We start from the raw sequence: 24920 nt of genomic DNA, 5'->3' as shown, positions 1-24920 counted from the left end.
TAGTGCACCCCCAAAATATTCTGTAATAGCATCTGATGCTGCAAGGACTCTCTTGAGTAGCCCCTGACTTCCATGGTGCTATGTGAATAAGGGTTACTCCCCGCACTAAGAGTTTGTAGTACTGGGCTTATATTTTGCATAACCAATTAAGTTTTGTACTATGGATTCACTAGGGCTTGATCCAACTCAGTGAAATATTCTTTTTGACTCCATTGGAAACTGAACTGGGTCCTCTACGTTTCGGCTATCAAATGCTTTGCTGAGAAGGGGGGCAAGATCAACTGTTTTTTGGTGTGTTTGGAGTCGCCAGATACAAATTAGTGTGCTTCTACTCCCTCAAAAATGTAATTAATTGAGCCACAGTAGGACTAGCTATACCTTGTCCAATTTAAAAAGTTTGTGCTCACACTATTGAGACCACCTCTGAAATAGTTACAAAAAGAATTGCTTCCTTTCAGGTGATCAATAAAGAGAAAAAACAGTTAGGGTGTAAAACAATTCACACGAAGAGGAATAAAGTCTGAAATTCTTAACATGTTTTATTTTTCAAATTGTAAACACATCAAGAATGTAACACACAAGCATATATAATTAAAACAAAAACCAAAAAATATTAAAAGCAGCCAATTATTAGAAACAAAGAAGCGTCTTGGGGCACCTTTGTTGTGTATTTACACATGAAAAGGGTTGTACAAAGATGAAGTAGGAGTTGCCAGTCAACAAACAAGTTTGCAGATACCTAAATCAGCTATTCGGTTTGTTCTAACTAAAACGTTCCCTTATCTCTTTTTAGGAACAATTAAAAATAACTATTTCCTCATGCAAAGTAAAAGGTATCATTACTGCACACAGAGGACTTTTTGTAACTTGTTAAATGTAATAGTTTCTATTGTTTAAGAAAAACACCCAAAGATATCCAGAGGGTTTTTACACCTTATATACCTCAAGCCAATTTTCTTCAATCTTTTTGTGTCACAAGGCATCATTTGTTTCCTTTCTTTCACTCCAGCTATTCACAAGGTGCCACTTTCAATACAAAAAAAAAAAAAAAAAAATTAAATTGGATTCCTATCAACGGATAAAGAGGACCCAAAATTCCCCAAACTCCAAATGATGTTGAAAATGATTTTTCTTTTATAGTGCAAACAACATTTTCTGAGAAGAATTTTCACATTAATGAGGCAAATACACCCCAGTAGCAAAAAGTAGGCAGGACATCCCTTATACTTGGGATAAAGGGAAAAAGGCAGATCTGAAGTACACAGTTATGTTGCACACTGATGGAGTTGTGGATGGAGGGGTACTTGGAAGGAATTTAGAGAAAATGGATCAATAGCACCAAAGCAGAACTTTAAATCAAGGCTCTTGAAATCCACTCAGTGGATCACCGAATGACAATAAAAGAGCGTTTATCAGCATGTCTGACTATCTGAACTGCCAGTCAAAGCCTTACAATAGTCACAATTATAGACCTGACAATGCTGAGAATGTAAATGCTGCTTTAACAGCTGCATTGCATCACAACTGACTATACACAAAGCCTGAAAGAGCCAACAAATTATGAGTTCCTGACTATAACAATAGGACCACAATTCTAGGGCAGGAACTTCAATAGTAAACAACATAATATGGCAAACTAGAGACTAGGTATTAGCAAAATGTGTTATAAAAGTACAAAAGTTTCAAAAATTTCTAAAAAATTGCTTTGTGTTGGGATGAGAAATAGTAATCTGTGGCACGGAATTATTATTAATTGTTGTTATAAAAATTACAGAGACTGTATGAGATGGCTGGTTCTTAACTTCTTGCAAATCAAACAAAAGGCCCATTTGTAAACTGTTCTGGAGTGAATGCTTGAAGGGTGGCCAGACAGTTGGCAAATTTAAAATACTTGCAGTAGACACAACCCTGCCAGTGGGAGAAGGAATGACAGAAGGATTGTACACGGTGGGTAATGCACTCTACAGGGATCAGAGTAGCAGCCGTGTTAGTCTGTATTCACAAAAAGAAAAGGAGGACTTGTGGCACCTTAGAGACTAAGGTGCCACAAGGACTCTTTTTCTTTCTACAGGGATGTGATTTCTAAACCGCACAAACATGTTGTGCATTAATTAGTCTGTGTTAATCTTGCTGGTGAACTTTAACCCTGTGCCGTTTTAAACAGTCTTGTGTGAAAGTGCACTGGCAGGGTCTACAATCAAAATTTCTTCAGTGTGATGGGCATAAGTCAGATTCCCTTGATATTACTCCAATATATGATTCTCCTACCAGTTCAGTCATCTGTGCCCCAAACGGCATCCCAAGAATCCACCACAACTTTTCCCCATGCTAAGCCCATTCTTCCAAGAGGAACAGTGTTGCAGCCACCTGACCAAGTACTGTGGGGTTAGATTCTCATCCAGAGTCTGTTAATGGCCCCTTGTGCTGACTGGTAGAGGTCATCACTGCTAGACCCATGCTAAATTCAGCAGTTCCCAGCTCCTGCAAACTTTTTTTCCCCCATCCCATTGCCCTTTGTAGGATGGGTTTGCTGTTTATCTCAAGTTCATTTTGAGCTTTTGATTTCAACACCTTCACTTCCCCACCCCCAATAACTCATAGGGAAGTCTACTTGTCTCACCTGGTTTAAAGTAAGGAGCAAGTTCTATGTAACTTCTGCCTAAAATCCATTCAGATTCTCTGAAAGGTTTAAAAAGCCTGGTCCTGAACTAGGAGAAATCAACAAAACCAAACTTGGTATTGGGTTTTGTCATGAAAGTTTTGCACAGTTCTAGTCATTAACAAGTGACGTAAACGTTATGTCACCTCCCCTGCATCTTGTAGACCATTGCACCACTGGAAAGACTGGTGGAGCTCACAAACTGAGCACAGATCAGTTACATGGCCATGTCTGGACCAGAGCACTCACACTTTGGTCACTTAATAATATCCTCTGAAACTTAAGAGTACAGAAGTGTCATTTGCTTACCAAGATGCCTTGGTATATGTATACTTTGAATGGTTACTCATGCATACCAGAAATCTGATACTCACAACTCTAGAACGTATTGTAAATTAAAATTTAATGAAAAAAAAAAATCAGGATTTACAACAAGATCCATATCCGTTTTCAACAGCAACTGCTTCTAGACTTCTCTTTGTAACTTCAAACCGATGTTTGGTCCTCTTTTCCCTCCCCATCATTTAATTTTCTAAGCCAAAAGAAGTTTTCAATTTTTTTAAGTTTTTACCTTTATTACTATTAGTGTGTAAAAGCGAAGAACCAAAGAAGTAACAGACTACACCTAAATGTATGGGATGGGTGGCATAGCACCCTTTGCAACCTCACCACCATTTAGTAGTAGTAGTAACCTTCACGTGACCCTCACCCAAAGATGTTCGACCACATGTTCTCTAAGGTTTCAGAAACGGTTTTCTTTTTTTTCCTTTTCTTAAAAAAAATGAAGATTAGAAAGAGATGATTAGTTACAAGGTTCCCAAGCTGTGTCATCTTCCTCGATCCTGATGCTTCTTCGTTTTTGTCTTTTTCTTTTTGTCCTCCTTTCTGGGTTTCAATGCACAGACGCCCGCAGACACACCAGCAATAGCTTTGGGAAGGTCAGTTCCTCTGTACCACTTGTTTTTCTCCTTGTCATACACCTGGACGGTTTTGGAGAAGACAGTGTCTTCCCAGCTATAACCTCCAAGAATATAAATCTTGCCTTCCCAGACTGCCACTCCAGATTCACTGTTTGCTTGAAACAAGGGAGAGACTCTGGTCCACTGGTTACACTGAGGGCTGTAAGACTCCACGCTCAGAATGTCAAAGCGTGCCATGGTTTCTATGTTGTCATCACTACCGCCAATGGAATAGATATTGTCCTCCAAGGTGCACATGCTGTGCCACCCTCGAGCAGTGATCATTGGCCGCTTTTCCTCCCAGACATCTGTGCGGTAATCATAGCAAAGGAGATTTTTTCTATAGGGACCGATTTGGTAATCGTGGCCCCCTGAGATATAAACAAATTCCTTGTAGACTGTGCCAGCGTGCCCATAGGTAAACCTAGGATAGGCAAACAACAACAACTTAGTGGTTTTGCAGACTAGTGCAAATATTTAACAGTGATTGTTAAATATCAGTGCAGCCCATACAGTGAAAAGGCGAGTTATTTCATATCTGTTACATTTAAAAGTGATATTTAAAATTGAACTAAATTATAATAAAAGTTAGTTAGTTATTCAACAGGGGTCCACTAAAGAGTAGTTTGGGCATATGCTTTTGTGGGTAAAAAACCCACTTCTTCAGATGCATGGAGTGAAAATTACAGATGCAGGCATTAATATACTGACACATGAAGTCAGTATATTTATGCCTGCAGCTGTAATTTTCACTCCATTTATCTGAGGAAGTGGGGCTTTTTACCCACAAAAGCTTATGCCCAAATAAATCTGTGTTAGTCTTTAAGGTGCCACTGGACTCCTCGTTGTTTTTGTGGATACAGACTAACACGGTTACCCCCTCTGATACTAAAGAGTAGTGTTTGTTCAACTTTCTCAGCAGCCTGAAAAAGCTTCAGGCAACAGCAGAAGTAGCATTGCTCTCGCTCGTATTATTAAGTAAGTAAAGTAAAGTGTTTGGGTCTATTAAAGTCCCAAGGAAAGTGTGGAGGGAAAATAAGAAAGGAAGATTTGCTGGGCAAGGAGTAGTTATTAAGGTTTTATGGGAGCAGTGGTATCATCTGAGAGTGTCGTTCCTTTGGCTTCCAGGAGATGGAGTGTAACTCATGGAGAGTCTAGCCTGTGCTAAATTTAGGATTGGTAAAGTGGCGTTATATGAAAATAAAGACAACTCACTAACTGAGTGGTTTTGAAAATCCCACAATCAGCTTTGAATTAACTTGACTTCCATTGACATCAACTCCCATTGACTTCAACAGAAGCAGAGTTAGACCACGATGAGCGTTTTTGAAAATCTCACCCTAAATCTCTATGCCAGAGAGGACTTGCTAACCATAGCATGGGCCAGGTAACATCATCATCCATAGAAAAACAACTCCAAACAACGCCTTAAACTGCTTTATCGCCCTTTTTAAAAAAGGGGATTGGATTCTGACAGAAGCCAGTCACCTCAGAGAGAAGTACCCACAACCGCAAACAACAACTGTAACTTTTTTCTGGGGATTTTTGGTTAGTTTGAGAGTCCTCGATGATAGTCCACAAACTCAATCCTCAGAACTCCCATTCCCAAAATTTAGAAAAACATTGGTTTAGATTTGCCAATCAGAGAAATATTCAAGTTTAAGATCAATCGGGGGGCGGGGGGGGGGGGGGGTTTGTAAGGTTACAGAATAGTTGCAACTAAATAGTGGGTTAAATAAAAAACTGAACTGAAGATGGATAGAAGTATCAGATTATTAGAATTCTCTCACTCACCACCCCCTAAAAAGACAAAACAACCCCCCTACACACACACACACCCCTGCATGCATCTAGTTCAGAAGCAGCTAATTCTTAGACAGTTATATTTCCCCCCATTCTTGCCATATAAGAATTCAACATTTCTATAAGTTCTGCTATAGCAGAAATAGATGATAGTTAAAAACACTTCCCTCCTACCAGAAATCTGGGATTGCCATAAAGGAATTGGCAGAGGATGCGATGATTAGCTCTCTCTACTCTCTCATTTGAGCCCAACATATATCTCTGTAACAAAGACATGGACAGCTGGTAAACTCAGTCTAAAACCAGAAGCGCATGCTTCTTTCTACAGGGTGACGTGCACCCCTCCAGTCCCATCTATTCTTGTAATACAGCCATTAAAAACCATCATTCCTGAAGCAGTTATTTTAGTTATTTTAAACAGTGTTTTATTAGTTATTTTAAACAGTGTTAGGCCTAACCCTATCACAGCTGAATCCATACTAAATCAGTTTAGCGTGAAATGATTTAAAACCATGCTTAAACATGCTCAGGACTCAATATGGACAGAACCTAAGAGTTGTTTTTATTTCACACAGCAAGATTCTCTCTCAGCTACAGACTGCAAACTCTTTGGGCCCACTACCTTGGCACTATACAGATGTGGAAGAAGCTAAGACCAAAGAAACCACGTCCTCTCTACACATGTCCCCCCCTCACAAAACTAACTGACGATGCTGAGCATCCGCTGCCCTCATTTAATACAACGGGAGCTGGAGGTGCTCAGTAGCTTTGAAAAGGAAAACAAAACAAAACAAACCCCATACAGGCCAAATGAGCTGCCCTTACACCCAGTGTTGCATTCTGTGGTTCTGCTGACGTGGACAGGATCAACAATGATCAGCGCCCATCACAGCAAATCAGTCCACCATGGTTTTTTGATTGTTTTTAAGAGACCATTCTACTGACACTGAGTGAACTCAGCTGACTTTTACCTAAACCAACATGTTGGATCATGTTAAAGAAGTTCTATATTAAAATCACAAATGAGTGATTCCCCATAGTTTAAATTCCAAGGTATTACTAATTAAGAGGTCTCTTGGTTTTTGGTGCTGTTTCTCTCCCCCTATGTGTGAAACTTGCAAGCTGCTAATTATGTTAGTACATTCGAAGACAGAGTCTGTTCTCAAAGCAATTCTTTGTAACAACAACTACTCACAGAGAGAGAGGCTCAAAGCAATGCTCTGTAACAAAAGAAACAGCACCCAGAGATTCCCTGTCCTTTTGTTGTATTCATCTCGCTTTGTTAACAATCGTGATTAAAATAGAGATAGAGGATGTATGTGGATGGATGCTTGGTGTGGATAATAACTGAATGATCAGGGAGGTGCCAGCCTAAGAATCCAGTGTCCATCGGCTGAAGAAAGCGTCAAGTGGAAATAACCAGAGGACACCCCCCCCGCCCCCCTGGAGGGCAGACTGGAATCCACCCAACAGCCTCAAGAATAGGAGAACAAAAGAACAAGATAACATCTGGCAGCACGGAGCCGTCAGGAATGTGACATCTGCTGATCGATATAGCAACAGCATGATGAAGCAATTCCCATAGACTGGCATAGGAAGAAATTCCAATAAAAATGGACTCTAGAAAGTGAGAACTTTGGGGTCTGATTCTGGAAACCAACTTCCAGGAGCATCAGATGAGCATCTGACAAGGCCCTGCTCCCTCCTCACGTCCTCTAAGGCTGGTAAGTATGATAACAACCTTGCAGAACATGTGTGTGTGTGTGTGTGAGAATATGAAATTGAATGGAATGTTATAGCTATAACTAACTGCTTACTAGGATTCTTTCTGAATTCACAATAAATGTGGCATTTTGCCTTTTCCCCTTTAATAAGACCCTGCTGGTTTTTATTTCATTGGTATAACAAACAGGACAGCAGAGCTTAGTAATGGCTGAGCAAGGAACCACATTTGACAGCCCCCTTCAGTCACAGCTGGAAAATCTAGCATAGACACAGCCATGGAAAACGCCCTGAGATTTCTCCTTTCTGCCTTCTGACTGCTGAACAACTTCACTGGATAGCATGAGTTCTACTGTAGGCAGATTCCTGTGAAGCATCAAGTTGTCCATCACATCATTACCTTCCAACACAGCAGACAATCTGCCGAAACAGTCTAGTCACGTTTCAGCTAACCTGACTTAAACTGTGCTTGTCCACAGTCACACAAACCAAGCAGACTTTGAAATCATAGCAAATGGCTCAAAACATAGTGTGCACACACTTAGCTTTTGTCACCTTGAATTCTGCGCAAACACCATTGCTTAAGCCTTTGAAACGGACGTGGGGTACAACAGGACTGCAGCTGTTTTAGCAGAACAGGCCCAGTCATGCTCCCACTGAAGGCACCAGGCATTTTGCCATACAGTGTCTAAGGGAATGTGGTCAGACCTGCTGAGCAGAGGTGTTAAGGAGGAAACGGTTTCAAGCCACACTGTCAATCAGAGATGCCATGCCAGTTTCAAAGAACCTTCTCCTGATGCAATGCAGCATGAATTACAGCTTCTACTGCAGTAGAGCCATCTAGCGACTCCGAGAAAACCTCAGGATTTCTCTTAAAAAAAAAAAAAATAATAATAACAGGAAGAGCAGCACACTCTTCACTTGATTTTCTGAGGGCACACAACTCCAAGTCAATGGCAGCTGCAGGTGCTCATTATTCAATGTTAGACGGTGCAGGTCCTGCAAAAATATTCCTGATATTATTAAGGTGGCCTGACACTTCCCATTATAAGATCCTGTTTTCAGCTGCTTATAATTTTGCCAAACTTTAACAATTTGGGCCGAAATTTTCCATGCCAAGTGTCTGCCTCAGGTGAAATTTAAAAATCAGGCAAAAAGGTTTAGCCATTTTCAAGTACCAGGCTGAGGTTTTGTTTTGCTCATGTCAAAAATTCTAGCAACCTTTTCTTTCAACAGCGTGAGCACAACCATACTTTAGATCTGGGACCTAAAATATGGCGGGGGGGAGGGAAGTAGGCCTTTGTATCAAGGTTTCGCAGTATCTAGGAAAATCTTTCCAAATTTGGCAAAAATGTAATATAATTTGCACCTGTCCAGGAGACACTTCTTCAATTTCAGCAGCTATAATCTTCAATGATTCTGCCTCGCTGAGCATGCTCCAAGCCCTCACAGCTCCTACTGCTGATCAGACCACGCATGTGCCACCCACACCGAGTGACTGAGCATGGGCCCTCTAATAGAGGCCTACAGGGGTGAAGCTTTCCTTGCAATTACTGCTCCAGTCCAAGGTGGGGCCAGGCTGGAGGGGGTGTGGGAAACTGACAGAGCAGGAGGGTGTGTGCAAAAATTGAAACTGGCTGAACACGGATACTGGGATTAGGAACCAGGGGAGTATGGGACAGGGGAGACTGGGACTGGTTGGGCAAAGAAACTGGGAGCTAGTCTGTTGTGGGGATGGGTGGGAACAGGACACAGATTGGTGAGGAGCTGGGGGAGAGACTGGAACTGGCTGACAAGAAGACTGGAAGTAAGAACCAGTGTGTGTGTGCTGGGGGAGAAATGGGGCTTGGAGGACGGGAAACCGATCTGACAAAGAAACAGGGAGAACTACCACTGAGTCAGTAAAGAAACAGAGAAGGAACTGGGGGTGGAGGTTGGAGACTGAGTGGGGAGGGAGCGGAGAGACAAATCGGACAAGGAACGTGGAGGAGGAAAACTAGAACTGGCTGGGCAAGGGCAATGGGACTGGTACAAGGAGCCGGAAAGGCAAAGAGAGGACTGGGACAGGGTCAGATTGGAGGGGATGGGACAGACAGGGTCATGGTTGGGGGGGTGGGAGTGGGAGAGGAGATGCAATGATCTGTAACTACTAGAAAACACTCCCCTCCAGAGCCTATAATGGAACTCAAGATTACAGATCCTCACCATTCCTCTGCTGTCAGCAAATAGCTGTGAATCCCACTGGCAAAGCGTGCGTCTGATCCCCCTCTAGTGTTGGTACAAAGAGGATGACGACCTACTACTGCTATCAGTTACTCCTTTAGCTCAAGTGGCAGAAGTCTGTGCAGAAGATCTAAAGGTTCAAATCCTGCTGATGAGCCCATGCGGGTGTCAATATGATGCCACATAATGCAATTTCTATTTTTTTCAGTTTACTTTAAAAACACCCCACAAACCAGGAAATTATACACACAAAAAAACATGTGATCAAATAGTACGTGGACATGTAATTAGCTACTATCATAATGAATATCCACAAGGGGGCCAAATTAAGGCTGAATGAACCCACACATTTGCTAACTTTTGAGTGCTTGACGAGGCTATCTTAATAATGTTCTTTCAATGTAGTGTTTGTGCATGTCTGCAAAATGCTATCCAGTCCCTATTAGTAACTTCTTATCTGAAGGACAAGTTCTCACACGGTGGAGAGAAAGCCAGCTGGTTGAAAGCAGGTGACTCCTCTTCCTTATTCCTAGGCTAGGCAGAATTCAATTTTTGTTTTTGGCCGTTTCAATGATTAATATAGGATTTCTTTTATTTTAAGTTTTACAGTTGTGGGAAAATAAGAGTGGGGGAAGAGTTAAGGTGGCGATGACAGCAAGGCTGCAAGGGGCTCCCTGCACAGCTGTGGGGCCCAGAATATCCAGCTGCAAGGTGTGGGGAAGGCTGTGGTCCTGACCCAGCCGTGTGGAGACCCCCGGCTTGGACTGTGAGGAGGACGACAAGCCCTCAGTGATGAGGCAGACCACCCCACTGCTGAATGGCTCCATCCCCAGGCAGGAGCCATTCAACAGCAGGGTGACTTCCCCTACAGCTGGAGGCTCCTCCTCCTCCTCCTCACAGCCCTAGCCGCCAGTCTCTGCCCTGCCCCACCAGGACCGCAGTCTTCCCCTCATCTTGTGCTTACAGGGATCCAGTTTCACCAGCCCCAAGGCTGTACATGGAGCCGTCTGTAAGCACAAGGTGCAGGGCAAGGAAAGGGGTGGGAGGCTTCACTCAGGCTGACTGTTACTGATGGATTTTTGTTGATTTCAGCACCAGCTGAAATCAAGGTTTACCAACAGCCATTGATTTATATTGAATCCTGCCAGACCTCCTTATTTTCCAGCTGCTAAATTTCCATTAAGACACAGATACAAATATATTGTTCTGAGCTGGATGGAACCTTGTTATGGGTTGAGTTAAAACCCTCCCATAAGGCAAAAACTGCATGGGAACCTGTCCAGGAGCTTTTGGCTGAGTATTGTTTTGGGTGTGGGGGGGAGTGTGGGAAGTCAGAACAGAAAAACTGGGAAAGACAGAGGGAAGGAGAGAGAGCGCGCTCACCTAAAAAGCAGCTGAGAGCCTAGTGGGTGACCCTGAGGAAAGGTTTTCTGGGCCAGAGGGGCAGACTAAAAAGAGCGCTCTTGGTGCTGAGCAAAAGAAGCTGTTTCCTGCTATTTGTTTCCTTCTGCATTCAGAGAGACCTCACTTTGTTCATTCTTTTTGTAATGTAACAAAACCGCAAAGAAAACACCAGACTCCACCAATTTCTACTTCCACCTGGAACATTCCCAAGCCTGCAAAACTTTGACTAGCCACTCAGGTCAAAAAGAGACAGCAATATTAACGTACTTGCAGAACGTCACTTACACATAACAGTAATTGCTGTTGTTGCCACAGGAACATTATTTGACCGTAAAGGGGAGGGTGTGGGTAGGACTGTCCACAACTGTATTAAAATGTCATCCACATGTGCTCTAGGGGGTGGCTTTCCATAGCACAAATGGCAGTTAGGCCGTTAACTCTCACTTGTGCAGAAACCTCTCCCCCATACCCAGGAGGCTGGGGGATTTGATGGTGTTTAATCTCAATGGCCAGACCCGCATACACGTGCAGAAGAATCTCTGCCTCTTCCTTCTCAGGAGCACTGAGCCCTGTGGTTGGTCCAGGTTATATTCACATAGCTACACTTATTCACATATTTACTTATTTACATATTCACATGTCCCACACAGAACTGGAAAAAGGAGTCCTCTCTGCCATCCATGTCCACACTAGCTGTCTAGGACTCTGAAATTTGGCTGAACGGTTAGCATCAGAGAATAAGAAACACACCACGAATTCTAGGCAAAGTAGACTCTGAAGCGTTCTATTGGAGATACCACCTAACAACCACCAAGCAAACGTGACCGCTGCAATCACAGGCTGCTGTGTCCTCTGGTAGCACAACATGAGCAGCAGCTACCTTTACGAACCTCAAAGACTCATGCAGTATCATGACAACATCTGAACGGGCATTTGCCAACGCATATCCAAATGAACGGCCACCACACCAGTGGGAAAGATCTCACTACCACCGCCTCCAAAAGGTCACCACCCTGAAGTTCTAGGTATCGGTTTGGGATATAAGTAAAAGCGAGTGTTAATGGTGCTTACGGTACAATTAAAGCATCCTCGAAAGTGAAACAGCTAAGTTTTAACTTGGACTGCACACCTGTGGCACATCATCTATGCCTGGATCTCTCCATATTGGTACGTGTCCAAGCAGCCGGCATAAAAATACCTGCAAGGAAGAGCAGGTGGCAAAAAGCCCAAAATAGAGGACACAAAATACATGGTGCTAAAGGTACCCACACAAATAACGCCTTGCACAAAGATCTAAACAATCTGAAGGGATTCCACTGAGACCAACCTCAGGAAAGAGTCTACAAACACAGAACATGAAAGGAGAAGGCCCTTTTCCTTGCCCTGTTACAGCAGTAACCTCAAGCTGGAGGCCAAAGACAACCCCAGTGGATCTCAAATTCATGGCCTTGAGGAGACAGCTGCTTGGATATCATGGGCTAAGATTATTCCTCTTTTTCCCCTCCCAGGATACTCACATATAGGACTGAACACAGTGGATCTTGGAGAGTTCTTTTCTTTAAGGAAAACATGGTTTTCTAAACAGACCATTGTTACCTTGGCAAACCTGCTATATAAGACCAGGTGTCTTTTTGAGGGCTATAGGTCTCAGCTGAAGAAAGAGCCCCATTTTCATTCCTCCCACCAACAGCTACCAGCATATCTGCAATGGCTGCAAGGTAGAAATCTACTCGTCGTTGTCTCATGGAGGCAACCTGCAAAATAAAATAAAATAAAATACCGACATCCTCAAACAATCAGTAAGTAAGTTTGAGAAGATTTGTTTCCTCCAATGAGTTTTAAAAAGGGCTGCTATTTGTGTTTGCCATACATATTAAGACAACAATAAAACTTTGCTCTTCTGAGGCACGATACATTAGCATTGAAGTTAAAGGTCACAGAGGGATAATGGAAAGCATCTAAAGCTGTAGCTACCCTTGGAGCTAAGGGTGCGATTCCCAGCTTGCGTAGACATACTCACGCTAGCTCTCTTCGAGCTTGCATGCTAAAAATAGTAGCATAGCTGTGGCAGCACGGGCAACGGCATGGCCTAGCTGCCTTGGGTGCAAACCCACCTGGACTGCATGGATGTGCACTTGGGGCAACTAGTTGCTGCCCGTGCTACTGCGGCTACACGACTATTTTTAGCTAGCTTGATAAAAGCTAGCACAAGTATGTCTACGCAAGCTGGAAATCACACCCCTAGCTCCAAGTGCAGATAAGCCAAAGAGACAAACCACTCTATACCTTAGTGACACACGGCTCATCTCGCAATAGCCTGTGCGCCCAGAGATCAGCTCAAACTGCGATCAGCTCAAACACTGAACCCCAGGGGGTTCTGAGTATACAAAGAATGGGAAGATCAGTCCAAAATGTAGTATCGGTTTAATATTGGGAGGGAGGGGGTTCTCTACTCAGACATGGAAGGGGAAAGACTCGATCCAATAGATGTTTTCCATCTTTAATTATTCTGATCCCTGTATGGCATTAAAATCTTGCATAGTGGTCCTTGCACAGCACTTTGGGCCAGATTTTCATAGGTGCTTTGGCACCTAAAGATGTGGATGGGTGCCAAATGAAATTTTCAAAAGGGTCTAAGCAGGTTAGGTGTGGAAAATCTGGCCCCCCCATCCCTACCAATTTTTGAAATGTCATAATCTTTCACTACCGGTGTAACTACAATATTCACAGCAGTTATCCAATTAGCTGTTTCTACTGAGAGGGGTGTTTGACGATTTCAAACATAAATATGGGGGTATATTTTAGTGCCCACCACGAGTGTTCTTCCACCAACAAAGATAAAAATAAACATTAAGAACTTTAAAAGAATGAGATGTAATACAGCTTGAGTCTCACCTTTATCCACTGGTTACAGCGGGGATCATACCTATATAGAAGATTTGAAGCTGCATCCCCTCCATTGTCTCTTGAAAAGCTGCCTCCAGCTATGAAGATGAAACCTCCCAGCACTGCAACACAGTGATGACTTCGCCTGGCTGGGAGTGGCGTTTCTGTTATCCATTGCCCCTTGTTGGTGTCCAGGAAGCAGGTATCATCACTTAACTCCAGGCACCGTTCCGAAACCTCCCCACCCACAAAGAGGAGCCTCTCTTCGTTTGTACGCAAAGCCGTCCGCTTGTTCTGGAGCACTGGCTGGGCTGTGACGTTGTTATGATAGTTCACCGCTTCTTCTATAAACCCCTCACAGTTTGCTTCCTTTGGGAGAAGAGAGCAGACAGCAGGCTTGACTCGATGGAGGAGGTCACTCTTCGGTATCAAGGGAAAATGAATGTTGTCCAGTACCTGGTAAGCCTCGTTTTCTCTTTCCGGGTATTGTGTCAGCCACTGCAAGGCAGCCTGCAGCAAGTCATGCTCACATTCCTGCTGCACGTTGCTGCTCCCCAGATACTGGCAGAGTTTTTGAATGGAAATGTTCTGCAGGAAGTTAGGCGTGAAAGAGAGCGTGCCAAAGTTCTGCAGGATAAAAGAGTCGATGTAGGAGTCCAGGCGTTTCAGGTTGTAAATAGAGGCCAGCTCTTGAAGGTACAGGTAGTTCTCCTCGCTGACCTCATTTTCGAGATACTCACAACAGAAGTCAACCACCTTCCAGATCTGCAGCAGGTGAGCTGTTTCCAGCACATAATCAATGTTGCCACCATCTAAGGACAGCTCACTTCCATATAGGAAATCCACCACAGCTTTGAGACCAATGTAAGAGGCTCCAAATAGTTCAACCTCTTTTTGATAGGCCTCTCGCATGCCAATGGTGAACATGGAATTGAAGTAGTCACTGCAAACAGCCAGAAGATTCCGGTGGGCAGGGACTCTTTGTTCATCCACCACCAGAATAATATCACAGAAAAGTCCTTGGTGTCTCTGCTCATTCAGACTCTGAAGGACTAGACTAGAGTGGTCAGCCCATCTGTACACCTGAAATAAAGAATTTCACTATATAAATCCATGTAGGCTCACACCTTGAATACTGCATGCAGTTCTGGCCATCCTATCTCAAAAAAGATGTATTAGAAATGGAAAAGGTCAGAGAAGGGCAACAAATGATTAGGGGTATAGAACAGCTTCCATCTGAGGAGAGATTAAAAAGACTAGGACTGTTCATCTTAGAAAAGAGATGAGTGTGGGGGGTGTAATAGAGGTCTATAAAATCATAAACGGTGTGGAGAAAGTGAAAAAGGAAGTCTTATTTACCCCTTCACATAAACGAATGATGGGTCACTCAATGAGATTAATAGGCAGCAGCTTTAAAACAAACATAAGTACTTCATACAATGCACGGTCAGCCTGTGGTGCTGATTACTAGGGGATGCTGTGAAGGCCAAAATTATCACTGGGTTAAAAAAAAAAAAAAATTAGAAAAGTTCATGGCGGATAGGTCCATCAATGGCTATTAGCCAAGATGGTCAGGGATACGACCCCATGCTCCAGGTGTCCCTAAACCTCAAACTGCCAGAAGCTGGGACTGCATGACAGAAGACAGATCACTTGATAATTGCACTGTTCTGTTCAGTCCATCTGAAGCACCGGTCATTGGCTATTGCCAGAAGACAGGATACTGGGCTATATGGACCATTTGTCTGATGCTATATGGCCATTCTTATGTCCTTAGAAATGATATCAGACAGCAGCTTCCTTCAGTAGATGAAGTGTTCATCCTCACAGAAGAGCAGATACTCTTTCACCAGGTATAGTATATAAGGAAAGAAAACATTTTTTTACTCTGGGTTCAATTTACATGCCAATTTGGCGTAGTCAGCCCTGGCAAAAAACGTGAACTTGAAGCACAAGCTTCTTCTTACTTTCAAGAAACTACATAACTTCACCTTTTCCTACGGTACATTTCTGCCATCATTTCCTCCTACTCGGCCAATGCTGTATCTAAACCTTCTTCTTGAATGAAACATTTATAGGGCCAGGTTCCCATTACTGGTACAACTATACCAGAAAAGTACTCTTATAGTATACCAACAGAACACTACTCATGTGGACAGCTTACTCCAGCCACCCCGAGTGAAATACGCTGAATTGCTGGTATAACTGTGTCTACACTAAGCACATTTACCAGCACAGTTCTGTTAGTCACAAATCGCATCTCATCATACCCTGACCAACAGATCTATGCTGGCAAAAGTCTGTAGTATAGACCCGGCCTAACTGACTCCCACTCTGCTCTTCCCACTTTCTTCCAAACATCTGCTTATGTCTGGAACCCCCCCCTCCTGATTCGTGCCCCAAAGTAACCTACGAGGTATATAATATATATTGGGAGTAGACAATGTTCATACAGCAATGCCTGCAGTTGGTCATTCAACCCATGTATAATAATTGTCATGCTGGGTTTGTGTCCGATTTCAGCAGTCACCTGCCAAGACTTACGTAAAGCTATTGCTATGGTAAATCTTGGCAGGATGGCTCATTTGTAAACTCCTTGAGGCACCGATTGTGTCTTCCTCTCCATACAGGTCCAACGCACACCATCTGCACTCAAATAATAATACTGTTCATCCATGTTTAGAGTCACCTAGCATGATGGTAACCCATTCCCAACTGACTGTTGCGATCATCCAGAAGCTAAGGTAGTTTTCATTTTTAATTGTTCCATATTATATATCAGAAGTCTAGAATGTGGTACATGGTCTGTCAAATGCTAGACCAATATAAACCATTATAGATGTAGAGACGGTTACATCAAGGTTGTGAAAGCTTCTATGGATGGGATTCTGCCCCGTGACCATGCCCCTACCTACACTGTAGCACTATATCGGAGATGGAACTGTGCTGCAACGGATTAGAGAAAATTCAAATAAGCATCCCTAAATTGGGGAAGTTTTACCAGTTATATTGATAAGTTTATAGCTATAAACTTGTCATGTGGACACACATTTTCTGGTGTAAGAGTGGCTTTTTTAGGTTTATCTTCAAACCTTTCTTAGGCAACATAAAAAAATACACTGTTCTATTGGAATAAGAGTGTTCACACAGGGAATGAGGGGATTATACCAATAGAACCCTGTCGGTTTAAATTTGCATCTTAAATTATTAAAATTGTCCCCCATGTAGACATGGTCTACGAATTTAAGTTCCTCGGGGCAGGAATTATGTGTTTGCACAGGACCCAGCATCATGGGGCCCTGATCTCAGTCAAGGTCTTCAGGCACTACTATAATACCAGTAATAAATAACAAAAATAGCACTGAAAGGGTCTCATTAATGATAGAAATGTTAAAATGCTGTCAGCAGACTTCAAGGTTAACCCCCAATGACAAATGGAATGTATTTAAAACTTTAAGAAGTTTTTATCTTTGTTAAAGATAATGAGATGTTAAGAGTAACAAGAAGGGTTTCTTCAGGTATGTTAGCAACAAGAAGACAATCAAGGAAAGTGTGGGCCCCTTACTGAATGAGGGAGGCAACCTAGTGACAGAGGATATGGAAAAAGCTAATGTACTCAATGCTTTTTTTGCCTCTGTCTTCACGAACAAGGTCAGCTCCCAGACTACTGCACTGGGCAGCATAGCATGGAGAGGAGGTGAACAGCCCTCTGTGGAGAAAGAAGTGGTTTGGGACTATTTAGAAAAGCTGGATGTGCACAAGTCCATGGGGCCGGATGCGTTGCATCCGAGAGTGCTAAAGGAGTTGGCGGATGTGATTGCAGAGCCATTGGCCATTATCTTTGAAAACTCATGGTGATCGGGGGAAGTCCCGGACGACTGGAAAAAGGCTAATGTAGTGCCCATCTTTAAAAAAAGGGGAGAAGGAGGATCCTGGGAACTACAGGCCAGTCAGCTTCACCTCAGTCGCTGGAAAAATCATGGAGCAGGTCCTCAAGGAATCAATCCTGAAGCACTTAGAGGAGAGGAAAGTGATCAGGAACAGTCAGCATGGATTCACCAAGAGCAAGTCATGCCTGACTAATCTAATTGCCTTCTATGACGAGATAACTGGTTCTGTGGATGAAGGGAAAGCAGTGGACGTGTTGTTCCTTGACTTTAGCAAAGCTTTTGACACTGTCTCCCACAGTATTCTTGCCAGCAAGTTAAAGAAGTATGGGCTGGATGAATGGACGATAAGGTGGATAGAAAGCTGGCTAGATTGTCAGGCTCAACGGGTAGTGATCAATGGCTCCATGTCTAGTTGGCAGCTGGTATCAAGCGGAGTGCCCCAAGGGTCGGTCCTGGGGCCGGTTTTGTTCAATATCTTCATAAATGATCTGGAGGATGGTGTGGATTGCACCCTCAGCAAATTTGCTGATGACACTAAACTGGGAGGAGAGGTAGATACACTGGAGGGTAGGGATAGGATATAGAGGGACCTAGACAAATTGGAGGATTGGGCCAAAAGAAATCTGATGAGGTTCAACAAGGACAAGTGCAGAATCCTGTACTTAGGGTGGAAGAATCCAATGCACCGCTACAGACTAGGGACCGAATGGCTCAGCAGCAGTTCTGCAGAAAAGGACCTAGAATCATAGAATCATAGAATATCAGGGTTGGAAGGGACCTCTGAAGGTCATCTAGTCCAACCCCCTGCTCGAAGCAGGACCAATTCCCAGTTAAATCATCCCAGCCAGGGCTTTGTCAAGCCTGACCTTAAAAACCTCTAAGGAAGGAGATTCTACCACCTCCCTAGGTAACGCATTCCAGTGTTTCACCACCCTCTTAGTGAAAAAGTTTTTCCTAATATCCAACCTAAACCTCCCCCACTGCAACTTGAGACCATTACTCCTCGTTCTGTCATCTGCTACCATTGAGAACAGTCTAGAGCCATCCTCTTTGGAACCCCCTTTCAGGTAGTTGAAAGCAGCTATCAAATCCCCCCTCATTCTTCTCTTCTGCAGGCTAAACAATGCCAGCTCCCTCAGCCTCTCCTCATAACTCATGTGTTCCAGTAACCTAGGGGTTACAGTGGACGAGAAACTGGATATGAGTCAACAGTGTGCCCTTGTTGTCAAGAAGGCCAATGGCATTTTGGGATGTATAAGTAGGGGCATTGCCAGCAGATTGAGGGACGTGATCGTTCCCCTCTATTCGACACTGGTGAGGCCTCATCTGGAGTACTGTGTCCAGTTTTGGGCCCCATACTACAAGAAGGATGTGGAAAAATTGGAAAGAGTCCAGCGGAGGGCAACAAAAATGGTTAGGGGTCTGGAACACATGACTTATGAGGAGAGGCTGAGGGAACTGGGGATGTTTAGTCTACGGAAGAGAAGAATGAGGGGGGATTTGATAGCTGCTTTCAACTACCTGAAAGGGGGTTCCAAAGAGGATGGATCTAGACTGTTCTCCGTGGTAGCAGATGACAGAACGAGGAGTAATGGTCTCAAGTTGCAGTGCGGGAGATTTAGGTTGGATATTAGGAAAAACTTTTTCACTAGGAGGGTGGTGAAACACTGGAATGCGTTACCTAGGGAGGTGGTGGAATCTCCTTCCTTCGAAGTTTTTAAGGTCAGGCTTGACAAAGCCCTGGCTGGGATGATTTAATTGGGGATAGGTCCTGCTTTGAGCAGGGGGTTGGACTAGATGACCTCCTGAGGTCCCTTCCAACCCTGATATTCTATGATTCTATGAAAGCATTTTTCAAAAGCAGACATAAGTAATGTCAAATAAATAAGAGAGCATGCAATGACACGAGTGTGCTATATGGAGTCTCCAAAAGGTAAACCAGTAATTTTGGGCTGGTTCTGCAAGACAAACTTTCATTAGACAACGACCAGATAATAGCAGACAGCTTGTAACACCCTATTCTGAAGTCCTCAGACGTATAGATATTGGATTAAACTAAAAATAATATATGCTCTCTTCCCTTTGTAACGGGAGTATCATCTCTCTCTCTCTAATGTTCTTTAATACCATCGTCTTGCATAAGGAGATTACAGCAGAATTTACAAATTACCAAAGGCTCCTATTTATTGAACATGCTGCAGAGTCATCCGGTAATCCGGAATGCCACTTATGACAATTTGTATTCCCTGACTTCTTGTCTCAGTGGAGAAGTTCTGCCACTTTGAACACTGAGCATAAACTGAGCACACACACGGGACTATGCAGTAATGACGCAGAGTATGTTAATACACTTCACCCGCTTACCAAGGCAGCTAGTCACTCTTAGACCACTGAGAAAAATGGATAGCTGCAAAAGTCAAGACCAAGATGACTTTGACATTAAAAATTAACAGTTTACCCATGCTATTTATATTCTGTATAAGAGGTTTAATATTAACTAGTAATTCTAAAGTTAACAAACAATAATAGCAACGGCATACGCAAAAAGACAAAACAATGCTGTTGAGATTATAGATTTGTAAAGCAATTATTATGCTACAGTTTTTAAATGCTACATGCGATCTGTGCAGTGGTAAAGGGACAAGATTGAAAGTCATGTATTTTAAAAATATTTATCTGTTTCTCAACACTTGTAGTTATTATAGTTGAGAAAAGTTTAAAGATCCATTTTACTCTGGACTATTATTAATGCTTTACTCTTTGGTTTTCATTCAACTTTGACAACAAAGATATTGAAACTGACGAATTTAGCTTTTCTGGCTCCCTTGTACTAGTATAAGGGCATAGTGTTCAGATTGCAAAAACCGCAGAGCAATATTGAAATACAACCCTCCCCCATTTTCACGAAGATTAAATAAAATTAATGGAATCATTGACAACATTATGGATTTACAACATTTAGTCTCCATTTCTGCATCAGAATCTACTAGTATGGACTACCGTGGGATCCCAACTGAAGTCAGTGCAGCCGCGCATAGGTGCAGAAACAGATCCCAACAGTACCCTTAGCCCTTACACAGAAAGTGAACGTTATGCAGGCGAGCAGTCCCACTGAGTTCACAGAGAGTGCTCACACATGTAAGCATTTGCAGGATCAGGGTTCGAGTTCATACAAAACCTAAGCCTGCGCGTAAAATTTAACTTGTCTCTTTAACAAGTCTTAACAAATTTCAATCCAGCAACAAAATTAAATACACCCTCTTTGAATTACTGGAGAAAGACCTCTAGATACAGAGAAGGATTACGTGTTGCCAGTATGTGCCAGTTTTAAAAATCATGAGTCACTCTGAGCAGATGGCCTATTTGCTGCAGGTATTTTTAAATTGGAGACAATGGAACAAACTTGCATTTTAAAATCAGCTTGTTACATGCTACAGTATATACCTAGGAACTAAATATCCAGTTGTTTCATCACCGTTATCTCATCCCCCCCCCCGCCTTTCAAAGTAATCATAATTTTAATTACAAGTTTTAGCCAGCAATGTAGAATTCACTAACCTTGGAGGATTCGCTTATCTTGTGCGGCCGAGAAATTCTCGTTTGTCTGGTTGCCTCCATTATAGGCTGATTTGTGATACTTCTAGAACAGAAAACAGAAAATAAGTTCTCAGCATATGAGCCTAACATCAGCCCCTCAGTGATGGGGTCACATAGTGATAAAAACAGTCACATAGTGATAAAAATAGACAATAGGAACACTTACATATACCTGTATATATTGATCTATACGTTAAAAAGAGTTCAGTGTTGAAAATAGATTCGCTAACCCCCTCTATTGGTCTTATTTTGTCGTTTAGCCAACAATTTGTTTTGCCAAGTTTTATTGATAACTTCAGTGTACATTAATGTATTATCAGAGCTCACCACGACACTTTTAGTTATGTGCCAGTATTATCGATGTCATCGCACCTCTGAAAAGATTGCTTATTGGTTGACTGCTAGTCCCTACCACACCATGAGAAGTCTGAACAGTAATAGGATACAGAGCTTTCCTCTAGGTTGCTGGTTCCAATCCAGCCCAGGGCAGTAGCCCAAGATAGCTGAAGGGAGTCTGGTGGGTTTCAGTCTAGTTTTTATTAGGACTGTGACTATATCACCCAAATCACCACCACAACTAGTTCCCTTATTAGCAGAGAGACGGAGGGCTGCACAAGCCAGAGAAACTGATCTACCAGATTACACCTACAGATGGTCCTTGAGGCACATTGGCAGCGTAGTGTGAAGGAATAAATAGATTACTTCATTTTCTAGTGCTATTAATACAGCATCTTTCACTAGCACTAAAGTCACTTTAAGAGTAAAGAAAAAAATAACCAAAAAACACTGTCTTGGGGTTCTCGTCCCCCGCCCCAGAAGGGGCAGACTGAGTTTGAGCTGACACACTTCGTGTCCATTGATTTATTTTAGGAGCTTGTATGACACAAAAGAGCGTCTCCGACACTTCTAAAGCTACATCGCAGGTTGGAGTCAAAAATCCGAGAGAGAATCCCTCTGAACTATTTAGCTATTACAGGCAGATTCGGCCACAGGGATGGGGTGGGGGCATGGGCTCAAATAGCAATGTGCAGCTACGTCAAACAGTATTTTTGAGCCCAGCAACAGATCAACACACACATCCCATTAAAGACATTTTGTCTCACCACTGACTGGTAGAAATTCACCTGTAGCTGCACAGGTCTGCCTGTCTGAGAACAGGTTAAGTCCTGGAAAGCAATGGAGAGAGGTCACTCACCTCCACTGAGACCTACACCTGCTACCCTGAGCAGAGCTGTCATTTGAAAGAGAGTTGTGGGTCTGGTCCTCTCTATAATAATGAGGCTGAGGAACCACCACATCATTTGGCTCAGGATTTCTTCTACAACAGATATTCACACAGACTCAGATACATGGACAGAGGGACAGTGTCTGAGGGAATCAGCTCTGGTGAAAGGTAAGAGATTCCTCTTCAGTTTTAATTCAAAGATATTGCCTCACCCACCTTGGCTCAGTTTTTCCACACGCATTTCTAATCTGTAGAGCCTGTAAAGAGATCAGGTTCTGCAGGGGTTGGGGGTACGTACGCACACATACACGCCCCCCTCCCCAAGTTAGCTATAGCCAAGCGAGAATCTGGCATGATGCACTGAAGCCCTGAAAGCACAGATAAAAGGGGGGGAGCAGCAGTCTGGATCACTCGAATTGTTCATTGCATTTTATTGCAATGCCTCAGATCACTATTTGGGGGGAGGGGGCCAGGAAGGAAAAGGAACAGAGTTGCCCTGACTAAAGCGGGGGGAGGTTAACTAATGACTCTCAGGCTTTGCTGTGCTCCACTTGGCTCAGTGCTGCAGCATGAGGCATGTTCCTGTTGTTCAGTGCAATTGGGACGCCTGAAAGGCTGGGACCCAATACCATCTAGGTACTAAGAAAAGGAGAGTTTACCACTGTGCAGCGTCCCTACAGTCTCCAGGCCGGAGTGCCAGCTGCCCCAATGGGACTCAGCGCCGCAGGCTGGTGCTGAGGCTGTTCTGGCCGCTGCTGGTGTCTCTCCCTCCTCTCCCTCTGCAGCCATGTCTCATCCAGGAAATGCTGGCTGGATTGAAAGGGGAAGGAGCCAATAGGGAGAGAGGAGCTGTGCTGTTTGGAGGGGAGGAGAAGGGGATAATAAATGGGGTGGGATTAGGAAAGGCTGCTTGACATCAGGCCAAATCACTGCAAACAAACAACAAGCAGCCCCCAAGACAGGCAGCTGCTGCTCTGGCAGCCTGACGCTCAGTGCGTGGGAATTAATATTCCGCTCAGGCAGGACTCTGATTCCTCTCTGCCTTGCTCAGGGAAAAGGTGCAACCTTGGTTTGCAGAAGGCAGGAGGAGAGGGGAAGGGACAGGTCACTGCGGCCTCCTGCTCCCAGTCTTAGCTGGCACACTTCCCCCTGCTCTCAGGGCAACTCCTGGTCACGCTCTTAGGGCCCCGGCCTCTCATTACCTGACCCCCAAAGTCAGTGGAGTTACTCCCCTACAGAAAGTTACCGGCCTGCATTCATTTTTGCATGACCAGGGCTTTATATTGTTCAGTTATCTCCTGCAGGAGGAGATGAGTTAATGACTTTTAAGCTCTTCTAACCTGACCTGCCTCTCTTCTCACCTGCTGCAGGTTGGCCAACGCTCAGGCTCTGGGCTAAGGGCCAGGACTGCTGAAGGGTTGAACCTGGCTGCTGGACTCCCATTTCCAAAAAGATCTCAGCACCCCCTTTCTGGCCAGGCCCCAGCAAGGGATGGGAGTGGAGGGAGGCAGCTCTAAGATGCTGAATATCTCTTGACTTTCCTGGGAGTGGAGGGTTCTCAAATCTTGCAGGATTGGGCCCTGAAGGAGACGTAGACTCCCACCCAGGGCATTTTGAAAGTAGATCCTGGCAGGAGGCAAGCTCGAATAAGCCTTTGTGCTCAGCAGACAGCCGGACGCTTCCTTTAAAATGACTAACTATTATTTTATTATCCTAGAGCACTGGTTCTCAACCAGAGGCCCAGGGGCCCCTGGGGGGACCATGAGCAGGTTTCGCAGGGGCGGGGGGACGCCAAGCAGGGCCAGCATTAAACTCGCTGGGGCCCAGGGCAGAAAGGCAAAGCCCCACTGCATGGGGCTGAAGCCCAGGGCCCTGAGCCCCACCACCTGGGGTTGACGCCGAAGTCTGCGAAATGTAGCTTTGTGGGAGCCCCTGTAGCATGGGGCCCCAGGCAATTGCCCTGCTGGCTACCCTAATGCCAGCCCTGGCTTAATATGCAGAAAACCAATTATTGTGGCACAGGTGGGCTGTGGAGTTTTTATAGCTTGTGTGTGGGGGGGGAGGGTTGGGGGGGGCTCAGAAAGAAAAAGGTTGAAACCCCCTGTCCTAGAGGGTGCCCATTTTTTGAGTAACTCTCCATACCAAATCCCTACCACTTAAAAAGTTATTCCTTGGTAACGGGTTGTATGGCAAATATCTAAACACAGGCAAAACTAATACATCCTGTTAAGTTTTCCTAGCACTTCTTACATGTGATATTTGCAACTATTGTTATAATTCCATGTTTGTTTTGGGGGTTAGCAGCAGTAGGTGTGTAATGCAAATAAGGTAACTGTTGCAAATATTTGAATCAGGACAATCACTATAAGAGACTATACTATTACTTAGGTGATGTGATTACTTAGGTTCAATTTAACATTGTGATTTTAAAAATCTCTGTAAAGGGGTGTGCGCGTACTTAACACGTAGCCAAGCCATCAAAAAGTGTTCATAACAACCCCAGTAACCAGATGGTCTTTTTATTTATCTGGATATGAAACTATATGTCCTCA

General features: G+C 43.7%; 1 protein-coding gene across 4 annotated transcripts in view; it reads right to left on the bottom strand.

The window, feature by feature from the left end:
• Positions 1-571: 571 nt before the first annotated feature.
• The window catches only part of KLHL36 (kelch like family member 36), a 33982-nt gene continuing 9633 nt past the window's right edge, over positions 572-24920 (bottom strand). For 2 of the 4 annotated variants that reach the window (XM_073308085.1, XM_073308083.1), the window contains exons 2-5: positions 21105-21186; positions 13666-14739; positions 12367-12524; positions 572-4042 (exon numbers count right to left, since the gene is read on the bottom strand). In XM_073308085.1, coding sequence (XP_073164186.1) covers positions 3487-4042; positions 12367-12524; positions 13666-14739; positions 21105-21186 — 1870 coding nt within the window. In that variant the 3' untranslated portion in view covers positions 572-3486. Of the gene's footprint in view, positions 4043-12366; positions 12525-13665; positions 14740-21104; positions 21187-23027; positions 23223-24920 lie in introns of all 4 variants that reach the window. The other 2 variants (XM_073308082.1, XM_073308084.1) reach the window with 2 other exon arrangements.

This window comes from Lepidochelys kempii, chromosome 12, assembly GCF_965140265.1.
Source record: "Lepidochelys kempii isolate rLepKem1 chromosome 12, rLepKem1.hap2, whole genome shotgun sequence".
NCBI lineage: Eukaryota > Metazoa > Chordata > Testudines > Cheloniidae > Lepidochelys > Lepidochelys kempii.
Note: the sequence above shows the minus strand (reverse complement) of the source record. Positions and strands in the feature narration are given on the sequence as shown.